Genomic DNA, 26684 nt, shown 5'->3' with positions numbered 1-26684 from the left:
ATATAATGCAATAATGCATTGCTATTTCAATGCGAACAAAATGTTATTTCGGTTATTATTAACTTTATAGCAAGTTTTTAAAAATAGTCCAATTAGCAAAATTCTTAATAGTTTAATAATTTAAAACACCAATCCATCTATTGTCTATTCTTGCAGGTTTGAGTGGCCACTTTAGTTCTTTAAATAGAAACAATTCTTTATAGTATTTATTAGTATAAGAACTTTAGGATTCTATGAAGTCTAAAATATAGAGGAACTAATTAGTAATAAGTTGTTTTTAGCAGTCATTCAATAAACAAAGACGAGTGAAAAGGGAACTGTAATTATATATACATTTTTTTTATTCATATGACGTAGGAGAAGAACTACAATGCATTTAAAATGTAATCTAGATTTGAACAGAAGCAGAGTAGAAAAAGTGGGCTAAAATTAATTTATTTCGTCTTGTATTTTACGTGTAACTTCCCTTTACGTTCAACAATATAATTTTCTTGTAGTGTAATAAGCTCTGTATCACATTAAATAATAAAATGAAGAGAACCCCACTGAATACTTTATATTAAGTTACAATGTTCCAAATGGCACCGAATAGTAGTGGGAAGAAACAAAAGTCTGGCGTGTTGCGGCGGGGCCCGTGTGGTGCCACTAACTGTAATTATGTCGCTGAAAGCTCCTCCTCCGTTCACTCTTAATCCCTCTGGCTCTGCCCGCTAATACTGCGTCTGAAATTCATCCACAAGGATCAGGCAGCCGCGGTAGCAGAGCTCCCTGCTGACCTCATCCGCGCTCGGGACCGTGTTGTTGTTTGTTTGTTTGTTTGCTTGCTTGTTTGTTTGTTTTTTTGACGCGCTCCCGGCGCGGTTTGGTTCCGAGAGACGCAGTCGAGTTTTCGGGAGAGTCCTGGAGGGTTCAGCCTTTCTTCCTGCTTGAACACCTGCGTGACTTTGACCGAGCGCCGCCCCGGTGAGTTTGAAGGCCCTGCCACTGCCAGTCACTGCGCTTTCACATTATAATCCCCTCTGATGGATGCGCCCCCCTTTCAAAGGATGGCTTTAATTGCTGATTTATCTTCAGCTTCAGTTGATGATTAAGATAATGGGACATCACGTTTTTCAAGCAGCCTGTCAGTCTGTTGGTGCTGGGGTTGGTTTAGTTTATTATTATTATTATTATTATTATTATTATTATTATTATCTGCAGCTCCTACTTATGGTGCAACAGCTCAGCGGCCTGGTGCAACTTTTAGGACATGAAAACAAAGTGTCTGGTTTGATTAACAAAACTGATTGAAAAAAAACAAAAACTTTCAGTTGGTAGATCATTATCCCTGAAAAGAGGCGTGTTTCACACACCACTGGTATGCTGCAGTGCTTGGAATGGAGTCAAACCAGTTCATGTAACAGACAAGCCGGGACAGACTAAATCAGACGCTTTTCCTGTGAGCGCGCTGACTGTCTGGTTATTGTTGGGTTTCTGTCTTGTTTTTCCTGAAGAGATCATCATGGCCTCAGCTGATGACACAGAAGGTACCCTGGCTCCTGTGGACTTTATCCAGCTGCAGCATTACATGGAAGGTGAGCTCTCTTCTTACATCTATGGCAATAGTTATAAAATCTAAACGCTCAAGTCTGTAAATTTTTTAAAAAAAAGTTACATTTTTGATGTTTTTGTTTCACTTATTATCAAACTTCAACTTATTGAAGTTTACATGCTTATGTAGTAATTTCGCTATACACATCCTTTTAGCTGCCTTCAGTAGTTACATGTTTTTCTTTAATCTCAGTGTAAATACTGTTGCTCGACGGAGGACAGAGATAACAATGTGGAGAAGCTTAAAGCATGTTTAGGCTCTAAAACAATGAAGTACTGTTCTATATAGTGTGATGGAAAGCGAAGGACACCACAGCAAACTTACCATCACATGGTCGTCCACCTAAACTCAGGAGAGATTGAGTCAGAAAATCAGCTGTCAGGCCCTCAGTATCTCAGGAGAAGCTTATAAAAATATCTTTTTGTAAGTGAAATAATCTGCCAGTGAAACAAGTACTTTTTTTTTGTCAATATCAAGGACAAAAAGACTTAAAACAAGCTTCTGGATCTTGTGAAAAAGTTTGTTTTGTCTCGTTTATAATGTAATAAGATATTTGCACTAGAAACTAGCAGGAACAAAATGGTAAGATTCTGTGTTTCTGCAGCGTGTTAGAATGGCCCAGTCAAAGTGCAGCTCCGAATGTAATCGGGAACCTGTAGCAAGTTTGTAAAATCAATATCTACAGGTGCTCTCCACACTGTTTTTGCAGAAAAGGATGGTCAGGAATGTCTGTGTCTCGATGTGCAAAGCTGCTATCGGCATCACTTCCAGGCATTTGGTTCATCAACAATAACTGAGTAATTGTATCTTCTGTTAAGTATTCATTACTCAATTGATATGTACATAATCACAACAATTTGGTTCATTTTTAGGTGCATAATTCAAATAAGTCAAAATATAAATGAACAAAAACTACTACTATAAATAATAGAAATTAACCCAAAACTAAGCAACATATAACTAATAGTTAATAAAAACTAGCAAATACGCTCTAAAAATTGAATTAGGCAAACAAAAAAATCACAACAAAATAAAACTAAACTATAATCAAAAACCCAAAACTATTATGTTGGTTGCGGTGAAAGAAAAGTTTGGAAAAGTTCAACGTGGGTTTTGATAACTTTTGCAAGGACTGGTGTGTTTATTTATGAATTAGTGTAAGAGCTGAATAAAGCCTCACCTGTATGTTGAGAGTGGACACACCCACCGTTCTCTTTGTGTGAGTGTCCAAATAGTTCAGTAATCCTGCACTTTCACAGACTGAGAACAGCATTAGGAAAGGTCCATAAACGCTAATCAAGATAAGGGAGGTGAGCAAAGTCCATTCAGACGAGACCAGTCCACACACTCATCAGATTGGCCATTTAAATCCTGTCAAAAGTCACGGCGGCCTCGAGCGCCATCTGACTGGGTGAACTGTGAACACGTCAACTCTCGTTCACCTTCACTGGAGAAGCCATTAAACTGTAAGTGGACGCTGCGGCTCTGGGGTCACAGCTAATGCTGAATTATATGGGACCTCTTGATGGGGAAGCTGCACCAATCTAAAAATACTCTATCTACTCAAAGGCTTTGGGAGAAATGAAATGGGTCTGTAGGCCTTTATTTGGACGCTGGATAATGGATGAATAGATAATTACATGTACCATGTGCTCAGAGGCGGTGTGTGTTTGCTCAGACTGTGGAACCCAAATGAATGTTTTATAAACACACACACACAGTTTATTCACTTACTGATACTCCCACCAAGAACAAACCATGTGTCTGATTTGGATTTGCAATTAGATATCATCAGTTGTATTGTAGGATTTGTTAGAATCAGCTCAGATGCAGACAAAGTTAGCATTCATTGGAAATTTATCACCTAAGTTTTGACGTCTCCAAAATCCTCCTTGCAGAAAGCGGTTTGAGGGTCAAAGATGTGATTAAGGAGTTTCATCCAGGTGGCCGATATGCCAAGCACACCTCTGGAGAGGTAATTAATGCTTTCCACCCACCCGTCCGTCCATCCATCCATCCATCCATCCATCCATCCATCCATCCATCCATCCATCCATCCATCCATCCATCCATCCATCCATCCATCCATCCATCCATCCATCCATCCATCCATCCATCCATCCATCCATCCATCCATCCACTTTAGCACTTTTTCTTGTAGTTGTAGCAAAACCTCGTGACTCCAAAACATCACCTCAACCTGCCAGAGGTTCATAAAAGTGATTTTAGTGCAATTTTTTAGTTATCTGGACTCATGCAGGGATCAGAACCAAAACATTTAGAGATGCAGTGTACTACAAAATCTTTAGAAAATATGGTTCAGTTCAATCAAATGTACGCAGTGTGAGTATAAATGTCACCCTGTGTCTCTGCTCAGTGCCTCGGTCTGGAGGGCTTCTGTCTCTTCCTGAAGACATACCTGGAGGTGGAGCACTTCCCTCCAAACTTCTGCCAAAAGCTCTTTAACTATTTTAAACAAGCAGAACAAGACGGCTCTCCCAAAAGGTCCACGCCTCATGCAGGTAATTCATTAAAATACCTGAAATGTTTTCTGTTAAGGAAGGGACATCAGGATTAAATCTCTGCTTTTTATGCATGAGTGGGATTCTCAGTACTTCCTTAAAGAGATCGAGTAAAGGAATGCCACAGAGACAGTTTGCTCAGTGCCCAAAAGTAAAGCCTGTTTGTTGCCTATACTTTAGCTTTTTTTTCCTTTTTGTGTCACATGAATGAAGCCGCAGGCTCTGATTTCACTGACCAGCAGAAAGCTACCTGTGACGTTTTCTCCCATTTTACAAAAACTTCAAAGTCTAAAAGTGAACTTGTCTTGTTTTAATCCCATGTAATGAATGAAAGTTTTCCACTTGCTGCAAAGTGTCTGTCCTTTCAGGTGGGGTTTTTCTCCGTGACGTTTCCTGCTACTTCTCAGTGCTGGAGGAAGGACAGCCACGGGAAAAGCTTGAGTGTTGGTTCATTTTACGTTTTACTCCAGAACAGAAGAACTAAAAACGATTGCGTGGAAATGACTGAGAGCTTTTTGTTTGGTTCCAGTTACCTTCAAACTTTATGACAAAGATGGAAATGGACTCTTGGACAGTTCTGTAAGTATGAATTTGACCTTCATGCTTTAATAGGAAAAGAAAGAAAAGATATATTTACTCATTTTTATGTTACACAACTTAAAATTTAAAAGCAAAATTATTAGAGATGCACTAATCAAATCAATCACCCACTGACTAAATAATTTTCTTTCCTTTGTGACTGGTTATCGACAAAAATGCAGTGAAATACAGGATAACAAGACTTTATTAATCATTTAGTGCAGAAAACCTTAGAATTCACATTATGATGTGTCTACAAATGCAATAACAGGACCTGTGTTAATTTTATGGAAATATATATTCAGATCAGACCGTTAAACCAACCATTTATCTACCTGCTAGTAGTTTTTAATTAAGTACTCCAAGTAGCAATGGACCAGAAATCAAAATTAACCAGTACTCCCTCGACTAGCTCTGATTGGTCAGTTTAAATACTGAAAATCCAATCTGTGCATCAGAGACCCTAAGTCTAACCCCTCTTTTGATGAATGTTGCACCTTTAACTTTTACTCCTTGCAACACTGGATGTTCTGGCTGTTTTTGTTTCTAATTTAATCTTTGCGTCGGATCTGTTTTTGCACACTGACTAAGATGGATAAGATTATGTGAAAACTCATGAGAATGGTCTCATCTCCAGGAAGTGGATCGTATAATTGCACAGATGATGCGAGCCGCTGATTACCTGGGCTGGGACGTGACTGAACTGAGACCAGTATAACTTCTGTTTCTATTCTTTGCTTCCCTTAAAATGTGTACTATGAAGAAGAAATGTCCTGTTCATAACTGGATAAAATGATGCTTTAGGTTCTCAAAGACATGATGACTGCAATAGATGTTGACGACAGTGGGACTGTCACTCTGGAGGAATGGGTCAAGGGAGGCATGAACAACGTGCCTCTGCTTGTTCTGCTCGGACTGAGGGTGAGCACGTTTTGCATTTATTTCAGAGAAATTTGTAAAGCTCAAGTTTTGTAAACGTGCAGTGATATGCTTTTATTTAGATTCATTTTGGTGATTATGGCTTAAAAATGGAAATGAGCTCATTTGGCTGTCATAAAAACTAAATGTTAAGTAAGACAAGTAAAATATATATTTTTAAGAATGGACAGACTTTATGTTTTGGTCTACACCAGGGGTGTCAAACTCCAGTCCTGGAGGGCCGGTGTCCTGCAGTTTTTAGATGTGCCACAGGTACAAACGCTGGAATGAAATGGCTTAATTACTTCCTGCTTGTGTAAATCAGTTCTCCGGAGCCTTGATGACCTAATTATTCTGTTCAGCTGTGGTGTAGCAGAGGCACATCTAAAAGGTTCAGGCCAGTGGCCCCTCCAGGACTGGAGTTTGACGACAACTGTGGTGTACACAGACATGGAAAAAGTGTAGCTTGAGCTTCCATTTTACTTGAAATTCATTCATCAGCTGAAAGTCTTTATATTTAAACAAGACTACAGTGTGCATGAGTTCCACATTTTGAATTTAATGAACTAGTTTTGGTAACACTCTAGTGAGCTGCTCCTTTAATGTGGCCTTGAGTCTAAAAACTCAATCCGGTTCATTTCAGGACGCGACTCTTCACAAGCGTTGTTCTTTTGCCAGTAACTTTGCTTCTTCCTCTTCCTTCCTCTTCCTTCCTCACCCACAGATGACTGAGAAGGACGGACAGCACATCTGGAGGCTGAAACATTTCAACAAACCCACCTACTGCGGCGTGTGCGAGAATATGCTGCTCGGCCTCGGCAAGCAAGGACTCTACTGCAACTGTAAGAGCTCGCAGCTGCCGCCAGGGGGCAGTCAAGCTCCTTCAGATTTCCTCACCTGGTCTGCTGATGTGTCCGTCTTGTTTGTTTGTTTGTTTTTCATCTTGTAGGTTGTGCTTACACTGTCCACAACCAGTGTGCCAACAAGAATCCCGAGCCATGCGCTCGGACCTTCGTCAAAAGCAAAGAGGAAATTGGCGTAAGGAACGCAAACCTCACTTTTCTCTTCCACTTCCACCAATTTAGTTATATTTCTGCTTTCCAGCTTTGTTTATAAGTGAATTTCAGTTTTATATTAAATCACAGCTCCAGACGTGTTGAAGACAGTATTGTTGCCTCACTTCCTGTCTTCTACCCAACAGTGTCTGTAAACACTTTGACTACAGAGAACATAATAGAGTATTAGTCAGCCAGTGCAGCCCATCAGTGTTTTTTAAGTGCGGATTACAGCTGGTACAGTCTGCTCTGTGCAGCTGGTAAATGTCCTAATTCTGCGTAAGGACAGACAATGGTCTGCTCCATCTCCTTTTCAGCGCGTGGCGTCAGCGCCACAGCTTACAGGTTTTTACAGAGTCATGTTGCAGACCTCAGTAGTGGGCTTGACAGATGTGCTTTGTCTTCAGGAGGAAGGAGTATCAGAAACATGCCTTAATGGTGTTGTATATACAGTGGGAACATTTGCTGGCACGCCTGGTAAAAATATGTAAAAGAAAAAAAAGGCTTAAAACCAATGAAATGTAGACACATAAAAATCTAGCATTTAATTTAATTCATTCGGCTGGTAAGAAAGTCAATGTTAAGAAATAATAGTCACAATTGTTGGTAATCTCGAAAATTTGCAAAGAGAAATAATCAAAGACCTCTCCATTTATACTGCAACTTTATGAAATGCTAAAGGAAAAGCTCAGGATAAAAAGCAGGATCAATAAACCTGCTTTTAAACACTGTTGATTTGTCATACTTTTTTTCATTTCTTTGTTTCATGATGTTCTTTCTGCCGTTTTATTTTCTTAATTTTGTTGTAAAGGTTGTTGATGAAACTGAGAATTAAATTAAAAATAAGAGGCAACATGCTGTCCTGTTGGCAAAAGGGACTTTGACAAAGGTATTGGAAGCAGGGATGCCAATTCACAAGGTGAATGTTTAAACCCTGATCTGTAAGGACTCTTTTAACTTAGTGTTATCATTTATTTAGAACATGAACTTTCAGATCTACCAGTTTTTAAATGAATGAAATGAAAATGCAACAGAATATTCAGTGGTTGTGCTCCTGTTCTACTTCAGAAAGCAACTCATGACTGGATCAAAGCTGATTGTAATGCCAGTAAGTGTCAGGTCTGCTTCAAGAAGATCAAGACTTTAGCGGGGAAGCGCTGCGTGTGGTGCCAGGAGATGGTGAGGACGATTCTTTGGATACTTTGGCGTAAAACCTGAACATAGACGGGGTCGTGTTTAGTTACCAAATCTGATTTAATTTTAAGCGCCACGATGAGTGTGTTGTGCCCGGTGTACCGAAATGTGACTGTGGCGATCTTAAGGATCATATTTTGCCGCCATGGGTCATCTACCCCGTCTCAAAGGTAAAACGAGAAAACACATTTTCGCTTTGCATTTAGGATCTTTGCAGTTAACCTTTTGTTGGTGCTGCAGGAGGAAGACACCAACCTGTTGAGCGTCACTCCTGATGGCCACATCCTGCAGGTCTGGTACTACTGAATCTGTTCAGCGTCGCAATTTATCTTCTCTGCTTCTGGTAGAGCTTTTTATTGTTAATTTCAGCCTCTTTTTCCCGTCTGAAACTAGTTTTGCTCTGTATTTGGGATCATTGCATTGTTGGAACGCCCTGTTTTATTTCAATCATCTGACTTTAGGTGTATATTAAACTACAAACAGCTGAAATAGTCATATTCCCATCCATGGCTATGCGAGTTTAACCTTCACATGGAGGGTACTGACTGAGAAAGAGGCACCTGCTCCAGAATTAACACTTTTAAGCTAAAACAAGAAGAAGAAGAAGACGTTTTATAACCTAAGAATGCTGAATCAACTATAAAGCACGGCGGTGGCAGAATCATGTTGAGAGTCTGTTTCAATAGTATTGGTAGTAATTCTTCCACCTCACCCCAAATCAACAAATAAATGCTCGAAACTGAGACGTCACTAAATGTTCTGATGGGACAACAATCCCAAAACTGATTTTGAGAAGAATAAATCTTTTTTTTACAGACTTCTGGAGTTATTCTGAGCTCAATTTAACAAACTGGAAATAAGTCAATTAAATTATTTGAGGCAACAAAATGTTAAATATGTAATCAGAAATATTCTGGAAGCTTGTTGACAAAAGTTGTGACTGAGGTGAAGGACATCAATCCAGATACTAGTGGGAATGTATTTGAGTCTGCGCTCAAAATCTTGATGCATTGTGGAAAATCCAACATATTTCTAGCTTTGCCACACAGTTCTTGTGTTAGAAACTCATTAAAGCTGCACATTGTGCATAATATTTCAAATATTTATACAAGTGTTTTTAAGCTGCTAACCATGGCTGTATGTAAACATTTATCCAAAATCTCAACTAATTCTGTGCTTTTCAGATTACTGAAAAGCGTTTGAATTTCTTCTGCCTTTTCCAGATTGCTCCAATTCTCGACACTCATCCTCTGCTGGTATTTGTCAATCCTAAAAGTGGAGGGAAGCAGGGCGAACGGTGAGCAACTGAGAAACATTCAGTTCAGCACACTATGAGTGAACACGCTCATCTAAATAATGAGGAAAGTTTTTTTTTTGTGTGTCATTTCAGAAAGTGAAACTCACTCACTGCGACTAAACTTGGTGATATATTTAAATTTCTGATAATAACAGTTTTTGACACAATTTTGGGTTTTCATTTTCTGTAAGTCATAATCATCAAAATGACAAAACAAGGCTCAAAATATCTCACTTTGTGTAATGAATTTTGAGAATGAGTTTCACTTTCGAGCGACAAAAACATTGAACTTTTTTCTAATATTAATTTTTAGATGTACCTGTAATTTAATAGACCCTCCAGGTTTTTACTTCCTGTGTTGCTGCTTTATCCTGTGGGCTGACCTCAGTTTAATAGGTTTAATAGGATATTTTCATGCCTGATGTTTTGTGCAGAGTTCTCAGGAAGTTTCAGGGCATGCTGAACCCACGTCAGGTTTACAACTTAAGCAACGGAGGTCCCATTAGAGGGTACAGTGAACCAGCAATGTACAAGCTTAATATGCTCAATTTAAGGATTTTTTAATAAATGCAAAATTTGTTCCTTTAGATTGCACTTCTTTCGAAATCTGCGGCAATTTAACATCTTGGTGTGTGGGGGAGACGGCACGGTCGGGTGGCTCCTGGACGCTATAGGTGTCATGAATCCCTCTAACTTTATAAGAGAAGATTGGAAGAGCTGACACTTTAAAGAAATAATGAAATACCTGTGATTTCAGATAAGATGAACATCTCTGTGCATCCTCCGGTTGCTGTGCTTCCCCTGGGAACTGGGAACGACATGGCTCGCTGCCTACGCTGGGGAGGAGGTAAAAAAGCAAAACCGCTTCAAGCATCTACAGCTCAAAAACGGGGATTAAAGTTGAAACTCTTCTTGTAAATCTGGCCAGGATACGAGGGGTCTGACCTGAAGGAAATCCTGAAGGAGGTTAAAGAGAGCCAGCAGATCCCTCTGGATCGCTGGAGCATCAAGGTGACGCCGAAAAACCCACAGGACGCAGGAGACCCCGTACCAAACGAGATCATGAATAACTATTTCTCTATTGGAGTGGTGAGGGGCATCACACAATCATTCGCCCAGCTCCCTCTGCGCTCATAGTTTTGAGCTGAAACGTGATTTATTGAAAAGTGAATGTGTGCACATGTGTGCAGGATGCTTCCATTGCTCATCGTTTCCACTCCATGAGAGAGAAACATCCGCAAAGGTTCAACAGCCGGTGAGGGCTCTCATAAGAGGGCGTTATTATCTTCAATTACCCTCTTTGTTCTGGGCAAAATTCAACCAATTTTGTGGTATCCAGAACCACAAGATTGGGTTAGGATTGGCTCAATCCTGACCCAATCCTGATCAGGCCTTGGTTTTCTGTTTTAGATCTTGTTCGGTATTTGGTTTTTGGTCACTTATGTTTACATTAAACACAATAACAGTAAAAATTTCATGTCAATCTGTTACTAAAACAGGAAGCAATTAAAAACATTTTCTCTTTTCCCCCCCAAGAATGAAGAACAAGCTTATATATTTTGAGTTTGCTACTTCTCAGTCCTTCTCATCCTCCTGCAAGAATCTGAAGGATTGTCTCAGTATTAAGGTAAGAGTTTGAACTTAAATCAGACTCTGCTGCTTGCACAGTTAGAGGTGTTCGATGCTGGATATTCTGATATTATACAAAATAAAAACAGGGTCACTGTCACCTATTCCAATAGCTTATATGTAAGTATCATCAAACGTCTGACCTTTACAGACATTTGTGTTTCATTTTCCTTTAAATTATGTTGTTAAAACCTGGGACAAAATTGAGATGGTTTAAAGGTGTCTATGAAATACTTGAACATGCTTACACTATAAACAGAAAATAATAGAAAAATAAAACAAATTTATGTGCATTGTTTCCTAAATAATCAAAGAGCAAAGTACCATATTGTAATTGATATTATAGATATTTTGTATTGATCAGCTGACCTTTAGTTACCGTACCTAATACTAATACCAAGTATATTGTGTCTACAGTAGAATATTTCTCCAGAAACAGATACACATTCTTATATATCTGAAAGGTTTCTGTGCCTTCCCCTTCAGGTACAGCCTCCCTTAAAGAAGACTTAAGACCGTTAACACCGTCCAGCTGCTATTAAATGTCAAAAATGTGGATGATCTTTGATTAATTTTGAGTTTGTCTTTGGTTTTCCATAGTGCTGTGGAAAACCTCTGAACCTGGGCAATTCTTTAGAGGGCATAGCCGTCCTCAACATTCCCAGCATGCACGGCGGCTCCAACCTCTGGGGTGAGTCTAAGAAAACTGATGGCGCTCCTGAAACAGTGCACAGCGAGATCATCACCGACCATGAACTTCTCAAAACAGCCACGCAAGGTGAGTCTCTTTAAGCAAGCGTTCAGCTCCAGCTGTGTCCCAGAAAGCCGTTTAAATCTGTACGGGTTTATTTTATGCTTTTCTTTAGATATAAGCGATAAACGTTTCGAGGTGGTGGGGCTGGAGGGAGTCTTGGAGATGGGACAGATCTACACTGGACTGAAGAGCGCCGGGCACCGACTGGCACAGACCTCCGAAATCACCATCAGGTTTGAAACTTAAAGATAAAATGAACTCCTGTTAGTTTATCTGTGTCCTAAAAACAGTTGATGATCAGAATGAACAAAATGGTCCATAGTTATTGTTTCCTCCACCTCTGAGGTTGACGGGCTGCTTTGCTTCGCTGATCCTGAAAATAAGAAAATGCTGATTGGGACCCGATTTCTTCCCTTACAACTTGTTTTTTTTTGCTGTATTTTCAAATATTATTACGACTCACTGTGTTTAAGTTTTGGTGTCTTTAATTTTCATGTGCAGCACAACCAAAGCTCTGCCCATGCAGATTGACGGGGAGCCCTGGATGCAGCCGCCTTGTGAGGTGAGTAACTGTAAATGTTCTAATTTCTTTTGGGATTTTATGTGATAGACCAACACAAAGTAGTTCATATCTGTAACGTGATGAGATAATTTTATTTCCCCAAAGGGCAACTGGTTTTGCAACCAGCAAAGAACAAGTTCATTGAAAGACTGTACAAATCACAAGGCAATACTACAAATAACTTCTCAAATACAAAACTGAAATTAGAGGAATATGTGCAAAGAAGAAAAAAGAAAACAAACTGAAAAAAATCAAAAATAGACATTGAATATTGCTGCAAAACTGCTAAGTTATCTTCAATAATGTTGAGAAGTTGTTCAACAAAAGGATTACTTTAAGGTTTTTTCATAACATTGAGACTCAGAGAAAAACACAAAACATTTTCTTACATTTGAATTTGGATTTTCCAGGAATCAGAAGAGTGACAGACAATGACGAAATGCAAAACGATTTTCCTACAAAGTTCAGAACACGCACTGTTGGTTTTAAAAAGATATTTTAAATAAGTAGACACAAAAATGTTGCCCATCTTGTCTTTTCAGATTCAGATAACTCACAAGAGCCAAGCTACTATGCTCATGGCTGCACCGACCAAACCCACCAGCTTCTTTCAATTCAAGTAGCCATCAGATCGGCCGTTCTGCAGGGGCTCACAGCTGAGTATTAAACGCTGACACTGAACATAAGCAACTGTGTTTTATCCTTTGTGTTCTTTCCCTGACGTGGTTTTAATTTACCCGCTTGAACTACTTGAAACAACTGTAACTTTGCATGTCTTGAGTCTGAATTGCTGCTTCTGTGTGCCAATTTAAATATCATTCAACCTGTATTTGTGAATGGAACCGTAACATATTTCCTACACTAAAGAGGAATATGAGTTCACTGTGTCTATTTTATGTTGTGATAATGGTTTGTGGTAAAAAAAAAAAAATGTTTACAGTGGTGTATTGTCAAGTTTCCTCTGTTCTCGATGCAGCTTGTAGCGAAGCAGCTTTGTCTCTGCCTCCAGGTTGTCCTGGCAGCTCGCGCTTCATAAAACTCACCGTCAGTGTTTTACCCTTTAAAATAAGGAAAGTCCACAACGATGTCAATGTTTTACTTAAGAAATATGTGACTAATCTGTTCTCAATGTCTGGGTTTTGTTACTTAAGGGGTAGAGCATTCCTAAATGTTGCTTTTATAAAACAGCACTCCTCCATATTTTATTTAGTACAAATTAGACGAGTTGTATGGGTTCATGGATGTAAATTACTTCATGGTTTACTTTTGCAAAATCAAGATTGTGATGTTCTTTTACAAAAACATTCAATATTTCCGGAAATTAATTTATGCCAAAATGTGGAGGAATGAAGCCAAAATGTGATTTTTATTTTTATTTTTTTGGAACATTGTAAATTATTTGTTCTTATTAATCAAATGCAAATCCTGTTTTGACTGTGATATAACTTGTGCATTTGTGAGTGTGTGTGTGCGTTTATGTATTATGTTAAATATCAAACTGTATATGTGTCATTTGAATGTTTCTGGTGTTTGTTTTCCTTTTCAATGAAGCTGGTGCAACGTCAGATATGAAAGATGTGCTGAAATCATCCTGAAGGGATAAAGCCAGCCGGTAATGGTTTCATTCTTTCTTCCAGTCCATGAATTCTTTACGTCTTGACTCTCTTCATCATCTCAATCTTTCATACAACACCACGGCTTCAAACATTGATGGTCACCTTTCTTGTCTCCTTTGGTACAAATGTTTAAAAAGCACCGAAAATATTATTTTACAAAAGCATCTTCATCCTACGCTAAAATAAATAATGCAGGAAAAGAATCCCAGACTGAAAAATACTTGCGTTTTTTGGTTTTGTGAGCATCCATTCTCAATACATTGTTCAACATTTTTTTTTTTTGCCAACAGGAGAGCAATTAGTTATTTCTTGCAGATGGCGGGCAGAGAGTTGCAGTCAAGTATGCGTTTGATGGTTACCACTACGTGGATTTTATTTTACATCACTGTTGACGAGTCAAAGCTTTTTCCTTTAGCACATTGTAGTTAAGCAAAGCGCTTCACAAACTGTAAGATCACTATTAGTGTCAGACAAACCTGTCATGTCATAACAAGAATTTAAAGATTAGTAATAAATTCCTGCTAACTTTGACCAACTTCAAAAAGAAAAGTATGAATAAATATATTACATTTCTTCTTAAAGATTTGCTAGGGATTACCTGCTCAACAAAAACTAAAATTTTAAGAAAATGTGTATACCGTTAAAGATCCAAAACATCAAAAGGGATTTGGATTGTTACCTTATTAAAAGAAAAATAGACAGTTTGCAGTTTCTTTGGGTCATCAATTGTTTTATTTTTGTTAGCCCAATTTTTTACCATTCTATACTTGTTGTTAGGAGCCAAACAAAATAATTTCAAGGGCCACTAATGGGCCCCAGCCCACAGTTTGGACACCCCTCTAGTTGATAGTCACTTTTAAAGCTATACATTTATTCTTTTCACACTTCTCAGAAAGTTTTCAGTTTCCCACCGAGCCGAGCGAATTTCAGAGTTTAAAGCACGCTCAATTAAAGTATGCAGCACATCACAAGTCAGCGGCGGCTGAATCAGTTCACTGAGTTGAGCATTTATTCATCAGTGAACGCATGTGGGAGGCATAACCTCATGTGCTGCCCACTTAATGAAATTCTAAGTTGGAGTTGGTGAAATCTTATTGCAAACATTGCAGCCCACAGCGAGGCAGGCTTCGCAGCAGTGTGGGAGGAAGAGCAAGAAGGCTGTAATCCACAATAGTGAGGTAAAAACCCAAGAGGTTCAGAGTGATGCGGCTGCCAGGATCAAAGGAGGAGGCTCTGACATAATGGACGGTAGATGATGCAGAGAGAAACCATCCATACATATATTTCTAGTAGACCTATTCACATGAAATTTATATCATACTGGTAACTAAGTAATTCATACGTTGCAGAAAAGCTTTTGCTGATGCTGACAGCTTCCAGGTCTCTGCTGTATGGTTATACAAGTAGCATGTTTTTAGATGGGATTTTAACTCATCTTTAGTTTTTCTTTATATTTCAATTGAATTCAAATCGAGTGCTCTGTTTTCTCAGCTTTATTTTCTTTCTGTGAAATCATTTTAAAGTTTTGGCTTAAGATTCTGGCACGATACTGATAGACAGTCTCACATCTTGTTGGGTCTTACTTTTGAACCTCAGCGTTAGTTTGGTGTTTGATGTAGAAACAAGAAATACGCGATGACATCCAAACATCTCGCCAAACGTTATTGTACCAGTATTTCATATTTTATCTAAATATTCTGGAGCAGCCTTCAAATGTCCTTTAACATACTTTTGTTCTTCAGCAGTGAAGTATTTTGCAGTGAACATGCACATAGTTGCTTTACGAAAACACTGCACATACTAATTTAAGGTGATTCTAAAGGTTTTTGGTTGTGGTCTTTTTTTGCACTGCTCTGATTGTTATTTTGATTCCTCGGTCAGAAATCTGTTTCATGGTGAAATTATGTTCTCTCCATTTCCAGATTATGTCCCAGTAAGACTCACTAAAACATCCAAAGTTTTGTTTCACAAGAAAGCTGCAAAGGTCTCCAGGAGCTCTTTGCCTTGAGCAGTTATGGTATTGTTATAACAGGCTGTCAAAAACTTAAGGAACGAAGTTTTTTGGAAATGTGAAGTCACTTCCGGTGTTAATATTGTGTGAATTTAATGACGAAAGCTCCATTGGAAATACGTTTACTGAGAAGTACAATCAGGTGTTTGATATTATCCTGCTAAATAAGCAGGACTTTGGTTGAATTCAAAATTAATTTAACTGATTAAACTGTAAAGGACTGCTTCCCCGCATTTAACTTAAGCTGACAGACTAATAAACATATGGTGACTCGTGAGGTAAATTTGACTCTCTTAATATGATAAGATCACTTATAAAAGAGCTTGACCATGTGATACTCCATCTTAACAACAGGAATGGTGTGAAATGTGTGCACACTTTTGTACCAAGAAGATCTCTGCTTGTTCTAACGAGCCAGAGCAAATAGGAGAGAAAAATATGTCTCAAGTGCGTGCTGCATACAGAGAGAGCTGCAGTCAAACTCCTATAATTACATCCAGTAACAGACTGTCTGAGTAGGTTGCACTTCTCCAAAGCTTCTCTAAAAGACAACTCTACTTTTTTTTTCCCCCACAAGCTGGACCGAACCCAAATGTCCCCAGAGAGGACGGAGGTCTTAATACAAGTGCTGGTTTGTCTGGTTGTTGTGGAGATGTTATGACACAGGGGGTATTAGGTGAAACTTAAATTGATGTTGACAAATGGATGTCAGCAGCTGTGGCTGTCACATCCATCGTACAGATTTTCCAATGATGACATTTTAGTACTGATGGCATCTCTTCACTACAGATGCTTGTAGTTCTTTCAAAGTCAAAGTCAGGATCTTTATTTCTATTGCACATGGCATCGGACTCTGTCGCTCATTAAGGTCCATTTAGCGAGCATAATGTTGCCATTCATTTCAAATTTCTGAAGAACTTAAATGATAGATTAAGCTTTTGGATGTACTACAAGATCAATCTTGTATTTTGCTCTTTATTATACAAGAGCTAACTGTGTAACTTCATCACAGTTAGCTCTTTGGAAATTAGTGACACCCCATTCTTAATCCATAATATTGATCATGTTGCTCGATCAATGTTGCAGCTGTAATACATGTTGTCATCATTCTTACAGAAGAGCTTTTGTGTGGTCAGACACTGTTGATGGACGTGAAGGTCCAACTAATAGTTTATCCCATGGGTATTCTGTCCATTTGAGGTTAAGCTCTGTGCAGATAAGTCACGTTTTTCAACGTTAAACTCCCTCATCCGTGTTTTTATGAACTTCTAATCCCTACACCCAGCTAAATGTTGACATGCCGCTTGGCAAGACACTCAGTCCCATATTGCCCACCGATGTGTGTATTTGAGAGAACAAGGTTCCCCTGTAAAGTGCTTTGAGTGGTCGGTATGACTAGATTATGAGTCTATTACAACAATATTGACGAATAAATAAAACAGATAACATGTATATAGCTTATTTTGCAGTTTAAAATGCAATGGGTAGGCTGGTCTTGCACAGTTTGGCTTTTTTTCCCTTCAGTATAAACACATAAGACGTAATATAAAAAGAAAGTGAACGTGAAATCATCTGAAGTATCTGTGACATCTTTTGGAGAGTTGACAGTTTGATTTTTGACAAACGACAATCCCTTTTCCAAAGTAGAAAAAAAAGCGTTTGTTTCCCGGTCTGATCAGTGATAACACACCCCACACGTGCATTAAAGCTAAATTTCCACATAAAAAACGTCTTCACCTCCTAACGAAGGCTATTTTTAGCATTTTTTTCATTCAGTAATAGCCCATGTGAACGCCGCAGGCTATATTTAGACCAACGTTCACTCTCGGCTCTTGCGTCAATGGAATCCCGAGCGTGCGTCACCGCGAACAACGTCTGCGTCTCGACGCTGATTGGCTGCGCCCCCGGAACGTTCTGCTGTCCCGATCACCATTTTTGGGCATTGGCCCGCCTTTTTGTCGATGCGGCCAAAATAAAACAAGAGTGTATGAAGCCGACTGCTCTGACCCAGCGTGTGTGACGGAGTGTGAGCCTGAATGGGTGGGTGTGCCGACAGCAGCTGACAGAGGTGATTTCAACTGTTTCTCCAGTTTTAAAAGATAAAAACGCTTCGGAATCCGGGATAATCACAAAGAACAGGTGAGTGAAAGTTAAGCTAGCTTGTTTACACTTTTATTGCTAGTTGTGGCATAATTTAAAGTTGGAATAGCTTTAATTTGGAATGTGGCATAATAGTTGAAGTTTATTTATGTATTTTTTAAAGATTAGTTTTAGAGGCTTTGTTAAGGCTGTAAGGTTTACTCAGTCAAGACCAGTTTAAGATAGTAGTACAGCCTTATTATTGTGTCATGTTGTTTGACTTACTTCAGCCTGAATAATGTGACTGTAAAAGAAGGCAAATTGAAACAAGACAAGTTAAAGGTAGCCATTGAAAACCAGACACATCACTTTAGCAAATGTCACTTACTTTATAAACGAGTTATAAGTTGTAAAACAGGGACAAAATTGAAGTATTTCCAGAATGTGGGAACTTTGGGAACTCCAGATTATACATAAAACCAGACCAGCAAATCTAAAATGAATGTTGTTTATTATTTTTTAGAAGTTTGTGCAAATCTAACTATCTATGAAGTTTCTTTTTTTATTTTATTTAAAGAAACAGTAGACATCTATCAGTTTGGCTTCTGATACCAATAAAAAAAACAATAGAAATGTTGAAAGTAGAGGGCTTGTGGATACATGTCTGTTTAGCTGTAGTTACACGTACGCACAAACTGGCTTCACCACCTTTCTCACTCTAACTGGCACTACGCCACACATGAAATGCAATCTGCAACACTCCATGGTACGGCTGCTGTGAAAGAGGGTTACCCTCCACTGAAGGAGGTTTTCAAAGCATTAACAGCCGGTAACACAATATCTGACAGTATCTGAGCGATCTGCCGGACCACCGTCTGCATTTTCCAAAGAGGAGTGATAGGGCCTTAGGCAAGAGAAATGAAATGGCATGTTTGGTGAAACTAAGCGGAGCACCTTCAAGGCACGAACATTAGCTACAAAGGGAAGGTTATAAACCTAAATAATACAAAATATTGTTTTATCTTTCAGTTTTTTCAATGGTAATGTGGAGCTTATTTACACCTAAACACACTTTACAAGACAAATAGTTCTAGTTAGTATCCAGATAACTAGAAATCAAACAAATCTAATTCATGAAAATACAGTAGAATCTTATAGACAGATTATGCAGTTTCTATTTGTAAACTGGTTATCAAGTCACTGAATTTGTATCAATCCTTCATCTTGAGACAATGGTGGAGCGGCACCAGTTTCTTTTAACTGGAGTAAACTTTAGTCGTAGCCTCAGCCTGACAGCCAGTCTGCTGCTGCAAATGACATCAAATGAATGAAGAAAAAATACATTGGTCAAGCTGTACCTTTATTGTGAAAGAAATACTTAATACCCAGAGCTTAACTACAATATAAAAAAATAGAAGTTTGATTAAGCTACATTGAAAAATGTTAAGTTACCTCAGAGCAGAGTGTTGCTTTTGCAACATATGAGCAAAATAGCATTTATATTTGAACTAAGAGGCAACTAACATCTATTTTCAATTGTCTCCTGTCTCTTAGCGATGCCCTGTGTACAAGCCCAGTATGCATCTCTGCCCTATGACAACTTCTTCAGCTCAGAGTTCTTAAATCCTGACCTCAGTGCCAAACTGGCGATGGAAATCTCTGGCCAAAAGGACCAGCTGTCATCATCCTCACTGCCTAGCATCAACACCTTGATGGGAAATGGTTACATTGGGGAGTTTGATGCTTACTCCTGCAAGGTTACCACTTCCCCTCCTGCCTCTGCAGCTTCTTACAGCCATGCTGCTGCAGCCGAAAGCCCTAGCCCACAGATGCAGAACCAAGCCTTCAAGCTGGATGATCTTCAAGTGTATGGCTGCTATCCAGGATCCTTTTCTCTCAGCTGTCTTGAAGAAACACACTCATCATGTGGATCTGATTATTATGGAAGCCCCATCTATGGTGCTGGTTCTCCTCCAACACCAGGTTTTCAGGCCGAGTCTGCAGCTGTCTGGGATTCCCCTTTCAGCCCCTACCCCCCTGCTGTCCCCTCCTCTGTTGAGAAGGCCACCATGACGCAGCAGTTTTCATTTTTTACCTTCAGCAATGCACAGGAGCAGCACTCCCCTTTGGGTCAACATCAGGATCCACCATCTTGTCAAGAAGATGGCTTCTTTCATCTCTCACAACATCAGCATGTCTCCCCACTTCACTGCCCCCCCCTGTCCCTGGACCATGGACGGCTGGAAAGCCCGAGAGCACTGGAGGGGGCTATGATGTCTCAGAAAACCACCAGCCTTGGATCCAGTGAGGGCCGCTGTGCAGTTTGTGGCGACAACGCATCCTGCCAGCACTACGGAGTCCGAACCTGTGAGGGATGCAAAGGTTTCTTCAAGGTGAGAAAGAAATTAAGCTTCCATCTGGTTTATTATGTAGGATTGATTCAAAAACAAGAAGTAGAGGAGAGAAGGCTTGACGCACAACGTGTTTATAACTCGTGCAACATGAATACAACTAACATAAAATAAAACCTGCGGTACACAGCACTACATTCTGCAGTATGTGCTTTAAAAACTGAAGATAAAGCCATTAGATCTATATGCTGCAGCAGAGCCACAGTTTTTAAAGATGTTTTGTGGGAAAACAGCAAAGACTTTACAGAGGAACAGATGGACACATCCAGACCATAATCCACTGCATTTCAGCAAATGGCTCTTTGGTATTAAATAGCATTGTAAAAAAAACTAAAATTTAAACATGCTCTCAGAAGTCTGGTCTCCTTTGAGCTTTATAATATCTAAAGACAAAATGTTACTCTGAAAATATTCAAATATTGAGCTAAAAATTAGGGAACGAAAGCAAAGCACAAAGAAAGACAAATGAGTTTAGATACATATGCTATTTATATTATCATTGCAATTTCCTTACATGTTGCTAATTAGAAACACTATTAATAGAAAACATTGGCAATTAGCATGTAGTAATCATTAGCAAACTGCAACTGTTTGCTATTGCATGCCAACATCACTGATAGCATGTTGCTATCAGTGATGTTTGCTTTCCATAGCAACTTGCTATTAATAGTATGCTGCTATACACAGTTGTCTCTGCGAGATCTGGCAGTAATGCTTTTTGTCTTTTGTTTCACAGCGAACTGTACAGAAAAATGCAAAGTATGTGTGCCTCACCAATAAAGACTGCCCGGTGGATAAGAGGAGGAGAAACCGATGCCAGTTCTGCCGTTTCCAGAAGTGTCTTGCTGTGGGAATGGTCAAAGAAGGTAAAGCAATGTCAGACTCTTCTGGAGGGTTCCGGGGTCGAACACAGTGGTTTTCAATCTTGCTGGTCTGGACTCCTGACAAACCTGATTGAAACGACTGCAGTTCTTTCTCCAAGTGCCATCAAGTGCAACAGAAGTGCGTTAATCCCATACTTATTTAAGTCTGGAAATAGGGAAACCCCTTAAACATGCAGAGCAGAGGACTGAAAATCTTGCATCTAATGCATGACAACAACAAACCGAGATTTGCAGTGGCAGTTTCTGGAAACCAAAGCCATGTGCAACTTGAGCTTTACAGTGCCAGCTGAAGGCGACATTGAAACTGATACTGAAGTTGTCTGAAATATGTATCGGGTGACATATAATGCTCATACATGTGTGCTCCTCTGCTTGTCCCTTCAGTTGTTCGCACAGACAGCCTCAAAGGTCGGAGAGGTCGCCTACCATCTAAACCCAAGACCACGGTTGAGGCTTCGTCAACAATTCCCAGCGTGAACATCATCGCTTCTCTCATCAGGGCTCATTTGGACTCTGACCCGGGGATCGAAAAGCTCGACTACTCCAAGGTAAACCTACGACTTTCACTTGACCCAAACCTCTCCTTTCATACAACCTTTGAGTTTAGGAATATTTATCAATCTTCTTGTGTTTCTCTGCAGTATCAGGAGAGGTCAGACAGTCTGAAAGAAAAGGAGGACGCCGGTGACATCCAGCAGTTCTACGACCTGCTGACCGGTGCCTTGGATGTAATAAGAAACTGGGCTCAAACCATCCCAGGATTCCTGAACTTCTGTGCAGAGGACCAGGAGCTTCTTCTCGAGTCTGCCTTCGTGGAGCTCTTCATTCTTCGTGTGGCATACAGGTTGGTTATATTTCTTCACTTTCAAATCAAACTGAATGTTTTAAACATTTGACATTTCAGTGCTCTAATTGTTTTAATTCTTTAAAACTGTTCAGGTCAAAGCCAGAGAAGAACAAGCTGATCTTCTGCAACGGCGTGGTCCTGCACCGGCAGCAGTGCGCCAACAGTTTTGGTGGCTGGATCGACTCCATCATGGATTTTTCACGGAGTCTTCACCGCATGAACTTAGACAACTCTCTGTTCGCCTGTCTTTCAGCATTTGTCATCATCACCGGTGAGTTCCTCCGTCTCCTTTTCCGATAAGCAAACTTCTGTTGATTAAAACATTTGAAATTAAGACTCAAATCTTAATTATGCCTAGATCGCCATGGCTTAAAGGAGCCCAAAAGAGTGGAGGACTTTCAGAGCAACCTCATCAGCTGTTTAAGGGAACACATGAGTGGAATTGGATCGGAAGTGACACGGACGCAACCTAACTACCTGTCCCGCCTGCTGGGCAAGCTCCCAGAGCTGAGGACTCTGTGCACTCAGGGCCGGCAGCGCATCTTTTACTTGAAACTGGAAGACTTGGTTCCTCCTCCTCCGATTGTGGAGAAAATCTTTATGGATACACTTCCCTTTTAAAATAAAAACTGTGATGTGTGTGACAAACGGTGCAAGCAAAGGAAGTGAGATGGCAGCATTAAGAAGAACGGGTGTCCACATCAGACACTGACTGGTGGGCGACCATGCATGATATTCTCTAAGAGACCATCCTTTTTTTACTATTGCATTTTGAGAGTGAATATGATATGTTTCATGGCACTAAAAGGGATTGACGTCAGTGCCGAAACTATATCAGCATATTTTCAGTATGTTTTCTGTGATTTGTAAATTTACTTTGTTGCAAAGGTAGATGTTTTAGAGTTATTGTGTTCTGCAGCTTTTAAGATCTGAATTTCTTAGAAGACGGCAATGCGGTGCTCCAGCGTACTGAGAAACACTAATTTCTTTAGAGACTGGTTCACGATCCCTCTGTGAAGCTAAAACTTTAGCTTTAGCGAAGATATATTTCCTTAGACGTTTCATAAATTATAATTCTATTTGTGCTTTCTTGGATGGTCTTGGACCAAAATTTAGCAAAGTTTTTATGTTGATTCTATCATATATGAACCATCTCGCCTTAAGCTAAATAAAAAGATCTGTGCTGCCTTTTTGGAGCAGCTTGCTAAAGCAGATCCTGCTGGGAAACTCCTTTCACAATGGCTGCAACACGTTTGTGCTTCAACAGTGAAACTGGATGACATTCAGAATATAAATACAAAGTGCCTTTATAAGCTTTTAACCTCTAACTAACATAATATCCTCCAGTCATGAAAGCCATGAAATAGAATAAGTATTTACAACGCCCTTCACAATTATTAGCATCTCAAGATCTACAGAAAAGCCTTAAATTAAATTATTGTTACAGTTTGTGACCTCAAGATACATTACTTTGTAAAACTTCTTTAATATTAACGTTCATCTGTTTTTCTAGATTTTCTTGGTTTCTTGTTTTTCCCATTTTGATTAATTTGCTAAAAGGAATGAGTCCCTGTTACATCACAATAGGGAAACATAAAGTCATGATTTGATGCTAACTAAATATTTCTACACATGCTAATTAACTTGAAAGCATGAATTGTAACTAAAAAAACAATTAGTTTTTTTAATTTCTGTTTTAGAACAGCTATCAGGCGTGTCATTAAATGTGGAGGGTTCAGTTTATCAGAGCTCCTTTTGATATAAAGCGACCGAGACATGTGGTTATTCTGCAACGACACGGTTATTGAGTGATGAAATGTCTGAGAGAATATAATCCCGTTCACATTCTCTTGAGGTAATGAAAGTTAAAAGTGCAACTCCATCTGAGATTAAAATAGATCCAAGCAGATGTCCACGTCTTCTTGTCCCAACAATAGAGTCCATCTTGTTCTTAGTACATTTTACATACATAATGTACCTAAACATCACGTTTAGGTACGTTTTAAAAGCCCCATCTTGTATTTCAGTTTTGTACATATTGAATGTAGTTCTCGTCTTTTCTTTTAATCTTGTGGAGTCGCGGGGAAATGTGACGACAAGATGAGCAGCTATAAAGACTGATGTTCATACAGAACGAGCAGTTCTTCTCTTATGGTTGGCTTTTGGTTGGGTGTGTGCTCAGTGGAAATGTTGCCATCGCGTTTGTTAAATGGGGCAAAAATCCCAAAAGTCTGTCTAATTTCTGTTTAAATAATGCTCAAGAGATTATATTTTGTGCCTCGTGTTGATAAAGATGTTTTTAACCTTGTGAATATATATTATGGCAACTTCTCATTTTTTTGTTTCACATTTAAAAGTATATTTAATTCCTAGTAGTTAATGTATAAGTTTTACACCTTCATCCCAAAACATACACAATATGAACAAAAATACACTATATATATAGTTTTATCTCTTAACAGGCATATTAAAAACAATGAATTCATTGACAGTTAACAAATTCACATTTTCTGTTAATAACTCACAAAAAGTCAGGATCTCTGTGTGAGAATTTATTTTTTTTAAATACCCTCAAGCTATACAAATATTTAAACATTTCAACAGTTTATAATGCCGTCCTTATCGCTCAACAGTCTCAAAAGTTTAACGTTTTACATACCAAAATCTTTGGCAAAAGGGGAAATGATAAAATCTTTTATCTAATCTCTTTCTCTCTAATTGTTGCAGGCCGGGAGTTTAAGGTTTAAATAAAGAGACGGCAGAACTTTCTGGTTGTTACATAACAATGTGGCAAAAAATATAATACAAAGTCCTTTTCACTGAGGTGGTGTCAGTTTTGTCAAACATGGTGTTAATGTTGGCAACATTTTTGACCAGAGCAAGGCGACACCGCACGCCTCTCAGCCGCAGATGACTGCTGCCCTGACGGCATGCAGGCACTTGACATCTGATCAGACTGTACACCTCGTACTGGTCCTCTGGATTTTGGCACTGGCAGATAGAACGGAAAAAGGGACACAGAGGGAAAAGAGGAGGAGGTAAAAGCAACATTAGCCGGCACAGAGACTTCCTTTTTGTTACAAAACGGCACGGGCGGCCTGTTGTAAAAGCCTCGTGTAATGAGATGAGCAGATAAGTCTGGTTTCATGAGGAGAACAAAGACACATGCAGCGGTTCACTGGAACCGAGAACATATTTTACATTTGATTCAAAAACTGCAAATGTCTTTTGACAATTTGTTCTTTATGAGCCCACGACTATAACAGGCCACTTCATGTTTCCCAAACCCAAACTCAAAATACCTGCCAAAGTATCTCCTGCGTTGAGATGCGGCGTTTCTTGACACCATCTTTTTCCAAAAGTAGAAAGTTACCATCTGGAGCTGCCATTGGCTCTTTGACCTCTGACCTGACATACAATACTGCTTTTAGGAACAAACCCTAGCCCTGACACTTATGGTGATTTGTAAACAAACCTCACAGACTAAAATCAGTTTTAAAAAATAGCCATGCAGCAGAAAACAAGAGGCTTGCATGACGTTTTTGACCTAATATTTTTTTATTGTTACTTATTAAGTACAGGGTGACCTCAGGCACAGGTTCCCCTGCAATCTCAATTTGGAAAGGTTAACATTGCAAGTACAGTGAAGGTGTTTTTCATCAATAAGCATCAGTTAGATCATTATACTAAATCAATGTCTATTTTGCATTGTAAGCTGTAAAATTTTGTGTTTTCATTTTACAAGTTGTATTGAATTAATTTTCTAATATGACAATACATCAATGTACTTCATAGCCATAAATATATCTGATTTAGCAAGAGGCTAATTTGCATCCATCGTCCCACAGACACAAAAATAACTACAACATTCCCACAATAAAAATACAAGAATGCAAGACAATATGTGAACATTCAGCCAAAAGGAGGATCTTACTCTTTATTAGTTGAAGACTTTTCTCTGCTTTGGTTACAGTTCATATGTAATTGATATCTTAACAATGTGCTCCTAAAGGAAAAGAAATAATTATTTGATCTGCGATTTTGTAAATTTTCTCAAATAATAAGTTTTGATAGGTTTATTTCACTGTAAAGGTGCAGAATATCTATTATTAATCCAGGGGAAAAAAGCGTTACAGAAAGGTTACAATTAATGAATATTTTTTGAGAGAAAAAACTTTTTGATGCTAAAATGCAACATGATTAAATCAGTTTTGCTCTGTACTGAAATGCTGCGAATTTTCCGTGTTTCTTGGCTGCCGTTTGGTGACTCGAAGCTCCTACGACAGATTTTCTGAGGGACTGAGGCAGACCTGCCCACTTAGTGACCTTAACGTGCTTCTTGTTTAGACGATTCTTTATTCCCTTGGTGACAAGCTTCAAGAATTAGATCCATCCACAACCCATCACTGATGTTCTGGCACAGGATAGAATATTTTCATCCAAGATATTATCGGTCATTAGCCTCTCAATGTACCGTAAAAGGGTCCAAATCGCGACAAGTAATGCAGATTTTATGAATTACTGCAGACAAGGTATTAATGTCTCAAAACGTCTTAACAGAACCCTGCAATCTCTTTAGGTTGGGTTATTTTCTACTGTTTGGCTACATTTGTGTTGCAGTTTCAGCCATTGTTTTGTGATGAAAGTTACAAAGTCAGTAAGGATAAATTATCATCGATAATCCTTCTTTGCATTCTGTTTTCTACAATTCTTTTACCAAAACTACCAATGTGAC

At 39.0% G+C, this 26684-nt stretch overlaps 2 protein-coding genes across 2 annotated transcripts; both read left to right on the top strand.

The window, feature by feature from the left end:
- The first annotated feature begins 704 nt into the window (after window positions 1-704).
- dgkab (diacylglycerol kinase, alpha b) lies at window positions 705-13920 on the top strand. The gene is made up of 24 exons (XM_055027314.1): window positions 705-963; window positions 1494-1574; window positions 3490-3566; window positions 3969-4113; window positions 4482-4556; window positions 4643-4692; window positions 5330-5404; window positions 5497-5613; window positions 6335-6452; window positions 6560-6648; window positions 7734-7844; window positions 7931-8029; window positions 8100-8150; window positions 9083-9156; window positions 9591-9665; window positions 9745-9830; window positions 9914-10003; window positions 10085-10245; window positions 10347-10411; window positions 10693-10783; window positions 11386-11563; window positions 11652-11772; window positions 12041-12101; window positions 12644-13920. Exons 2-24 carry the CDS (start codon window positions 1502-1504, stop codon window positions 12722-12724), a joined length of 2163 nt encoding a protein of 720 aa, XP_054883289.1. The 5' UTR covers window positions 705-963; window positions 1494-1501; the 3' UTR covers window positions 12725-13920.
- A 3815-nt stretch (window positions 13921-17735) lies between these two features.
- On the top strand, window positions 17736-24265 carry LOC129358357 (probable nuclear hormone receptor HR38). Its single transcript, XM_055027346.1, has 7 exons — window positions 17736-17867; window positions 19362-20200; window positions 20955-21084; window positions 21487-21650; window positions 21744-21946; window positions 22042-22220; window positions 22308-24265. The coding sequence occupies exons 2-7, from the start codon at window positions 19364-19366 to the stop codon at window positions 22568-22570; spliced, it is 1776 nt and encodes a 591-aa protein (XP_054883321.1). The 5' UTR covers window positions 17736-17867; window positions 19362-19363; the 3' UTR covers window positions 22571-24265.
- The last annotated feature ends 2419 nt before the right edge of the window (window positions 24266-26684 follow it).

This window comes from Poeciliopsis prolifica, unplaced genomic scaffold, assembly GCF_027474105.1.
Source record: "Poeciliopsis prolifica strain line A6 unplaced genomic scaffold, Auburn_PproV2 SCAFFOLD003, whole genome shotgun sequence".
Taxonomy (NCBI): Eukaryota; Metazoa; Chordata; class Actinopteri; order Cyprinodontiformes; family Poeciliidae; genus Poeciliopsis; species Poeciliopsis prolifica.
Note: the sequence above shows the minus strand (reverse complement) of the source record. Positions and strands in the feature narration are given on the sequence as shown.